The 3,984-nt window shown below is 42.6% G+C and overlaps 1 protein-coding gene across 1 annotated transcript; it reads left to right on the forward strand.

The window, feature by feature from the left end:
* Positions 1 to 211: 211 nt before the first annotated feature.
* On the forward strand, positions 212 to 3,738 carry T265_13250 (hypothetical protein; the record flags this gene model as incomplete). Its single annotated transcript, XM_009167951.1, has 2 exons — positions 212 to 323; positions 3,358 to 3,738. Coding segments are annotated over 2 exons (492 nt in total), but the record flags the coding sequence as incomplete, so codon positions are not given.
* Between the last annotated feature and the right edge of the window lie 246 nt (positions 3,739 to 3,984).

Here is a 3,984-nt window from a genome sequence, read left to right on the forward strand (position 1 = left end):
CTACTGGTGCTCATGCTGCTCTTAGTTTATTCCTAACTCTAACAACCACCCTATCACAAGTTATCTATCATTCAAATTTGGCTATATGATCTACTTCCCTGGCCCAAGGTCTCCCCATTATTTCTTTACGCAAGCTGTGTTAGGTAACATTGTTGGAATTATAGTTCTCAGCTTCACAGACCTGAGGCCGCGTTTTTGTGTTCCATATTTTTAGGTTACCTGGTGATCTTTCTTTCCGATACGGTGGTACGCCCGTTTTCCTTCAAGCCTGTTGCACATGTTGCTCGGCATTTTATCGCGGATCTCTTGTTTGCCCGTGTTTGGTCAGTTTTTTTTATTATCGAGTATATGAGCGTTTGGTATCCTCCCCTTTCTGTCCACGCGCATTCAGAAATCTGTAAGCTAAGGGTGATCCTTCATGCTGCTAGTTACTATAATATTTGACGAACTTGAGGTAGAAGTTGATAAGTACAAGGGGATGTAGCCGACAGAATTGCTAGTTGATGACATTTTGTTCACTTCAGCCGGTTACCCACTTGCGATATCACAGTTACTTAGTTCTACGCTTGAATTTCCTGTTTATGGTTAGTTTGTGACCTCGAGGCGACCATATTGTATCACAAAAGTAAGAGACACGAATCTCTGGTTCTCCATATACCTGAGTCTCAGTATTTCTAAGTCTTTAATAATAATATCATTCTACGAGTATTGACCTCATGTTCACTGAACCACAAGTCACCACATCTTTCACACACCGCTTTGAAATTTTTTGCCTATCCCAACTATTTGAGGTTAAGTTATTCTTTGGTACTTTGTGGTAACCATAATCGATATATTCCTTTCCATTCTGTAATCGGTCCCTAAATGGTAATCCTGGTGCCTGAAACGTCGGGAGATAGGGACATCAACCAACATAGCCCTTTATTCCGCCACCGTACCTCAATGGATCAGTTGCATTTACTACATAGCCCTCCTTTCCCAATCGGGCATTTGTAGTTGGTTCATGTTATTTTTGTGTCGTTATCACTGATTGTACACATGTCGAACCTGCTATCCAACTTACTGCTCGTCAAAATGGTGGTTGCACTAATCATCACGGGCCTCGTTACATAGTGTTGTCCGGTTTTAAGTCCTCATGGATGCGCCGTACGACCTGCGAATTACCCTCTAACTAAAGAACTCAGTGGTCTTCATTTTCAATATTCACTGCGATCCCGTTACACCCACCGCATGAGGTTACTGTTAGATTCAGTATTTAGCGCAGGACAAAGACAGCATTTGAAAGTAACATTGCCTCTATCCATCCAATAGCATAGTCACGTGAACTGAGGTGAAAGAATACAGCTAACATTAGAGTAGAGAACAGTGAGTGTAGGTGAATACGAGCGCAACAGTTTAATCAATACGATAATGCATTTTCCTTTTCCATTTGGGGATTAACGAGTGGATGACCTAACAATCAGTTCGTATTGTGCAATCTGATCCTCGAATAGTATTTGACTGAATACGAGCAGTCGAAGCGTCCCGTACATATCCGTCGGTATGTACCTAAATTAAAATCGCATTGAAGTGGCAGTCTTTTGTCAAACACTTCGGTTTTTTCACAAAGTGACCGACGTCTTGACCGTTTTTTTGTCTGCAAGTAGCCAGAGCACACTTGACTTTTCGCGATGCATGTATATCTTTGTAATGTACTACTCATAAGGTTGCTGAAAATCCTGAGAACATCATAAATGAGAGATTCAGCTGGGTTCCAGGTGAGTCTCTCGAAAGAACCAAATTAGTTTGCAAATGAGTGTATATTCACACTTGACTTTCTTCGGAATAATAGCGGGAGAATCATAATCAGTACAGTCTGCAATATAGTCGTAAATGAAATGGTCGACAGAGTGAATAAGTAAGTAGATTGTTGGCTTTAGTTGTTTCAATAGCATTCAGATGGCGTGGAACCAGTGGACGCACAGTCTGGATGCATCTGTCTATTCAAATTATAAAACCAGAAAACTGTTATCTTCATAAATTAGTATCAGATCGAGCATAAGACAAAGACGAGATCTGAGGATAAAACTACGCGCTGTACTAGTCGGAATACGGGAGTAAACGAGGCGGAGTGACGGGGTGGAAAACACTGAGTATAAAAGGATACAAATGCAACCATTTAGTTAAAACGGTCATGAAAGTTACCTTACCTATTCTATCGCCTCCTTCAAAACACGCACATTCAATTCACAGTCGATTTAGTGTCTCCATTGTTGTTATCGACTGTGGCTAATTCAATACACATCTCATCTGAGAACCTCTCCCTACCACGTCCTACTCCACATGGCTGAACTAGCTCGTTGTGACCAATACGCGTTGCTGATGTTATGTTTTGCGAGTTGTCCTCCTCTGTTCACTACAAGTAGTGCACATCGATGTTTTAGTACAAAGCTGTAGGTTACTACTAGCAATGGAAACTATTCCAATGAGGAATGTTGCTTTTACTGAACAAGTAATTGTTTGGAATTCCCACTTTTAGTCGCTTGGCACTCCCGGAGTTGGTTGAAATCGGGCTGGTCGATTCCGGTATTTTCGATCTTTATACTTGGAGTTCGAGGTAGCTCAATAGTTAGGGCACAAACGTACTGATCGTAAGGTCCGTGTTTTTCTAACCTGATCTCAGCATCTTGACTGTTCCTGTCTAGGCTTAGGCACCCTGGTAGTATATCAGCCCTCTCGCTTCCTTGGGGTGAAATGGTCTCCATGCACCGAAAAGCTGCACAGCTGAGCTGAGATTTACACATGCAGTGGTTGGCTTGGTACATGTTATGTCTTCAGTGTTATTGTATATACTTTTTTGGGGGCAATGAAACTATTTAATAGTGGGTTTGTCGCATGTGGCTCGAGTTGCAGATAAAAAACATCAGCTATCCTTGGGGTAAATGGTCTCCATGCACCGAAAAGCTGCACAGCTGAGCTGAGATTTACACATGCAGTGGTTGGCTTGGTACAAGTTATGTCTTCAGTGTTATTGTATATACTTTTTTGGGGGCAATGAAACTATTTAATAGTGGGTTTGTCGCATGTGGCTCGAGTTGCAGATAAAAAACATCAGCTATGGTACGCACTTCGGTGCGGAGCTCATGCGCACATTGACGGAAACGTGTGGTGAAATTTTTTATGGTTGCAGTCGCTTGCTTTCATGAGGCCCTTATCTCACACGTCTTTGATTTGTGGCTTCATTCTTAATTCCACATTCTTATTCCACATTCCAAAGTTTATTCTACCCTCTTTTTCCCAAAAGGTCGACCAACATGCAGCTTTGTCCAACACTCATCAGTCATTCCTCCTAGCCATCTTGTACGACACATCAACTCCATGTCTTTCTCGCCTATCTACGAAACAACGCGCTCCCTGGCCACCTTAGCCTATATGGCAGTGATGGGACCACATCAGAAAAAGCGTCCACCAAACAAGCCAATGGATCACAAACCTTTTATGAAAGCAATTGTTTTGAAGACGCTGATTCGCAAACCCAAGAAACCCAACAGCGCAAATCGAAAATGTGTGCGCGTGCGGCTTAGTAACGGGCGTGAAGTGGTTGCCCACGTGCCCGGAGAGGGACATAATTTACAAGAGCATAATGTTGTTCTTGTCCGAGGCGGTCGTACTCAAGATTTGATCGGGGTCAAACACAAAGTCGTTCGGGGAAAGTTAGATTGTGCACCAGTTCAGAAACCTTCTCCCAATGTCAAGTGATAATTCCCTTCCGTGTATAGATCATCCCACTTCCAAAATACAACTCCCCTTTGATATCCCGTTTCCTATGCTTGATTCAAACTACTCTCCAGGCCTGCTGACTGTTTGGTTTGTCGACTTATTTGTGGGCTATGAAAAACACTGTTCTATCCCATGTTTGATAGGAATTCCCCGTCTTGCTACTGACATTTCGTCTGTACGACTGTCATTAGTTACTACAACCCATATGTCGCATTACGGACCATC

Source organism: Opisthorchis viverrini (assembly GCF_000715545.1).
Source record: "Opisthorchis viverrini unplaced genomic scaffold opera_v5_49, whole genome shotgun sequence".
Lineage (NCBI taxonomy): Eukaryota > Metazoa > Platyhelminthes > Trematoda > Opisthorchiida > Opisthorchiidae > Opisthorchis > Opisthorchis viverrini.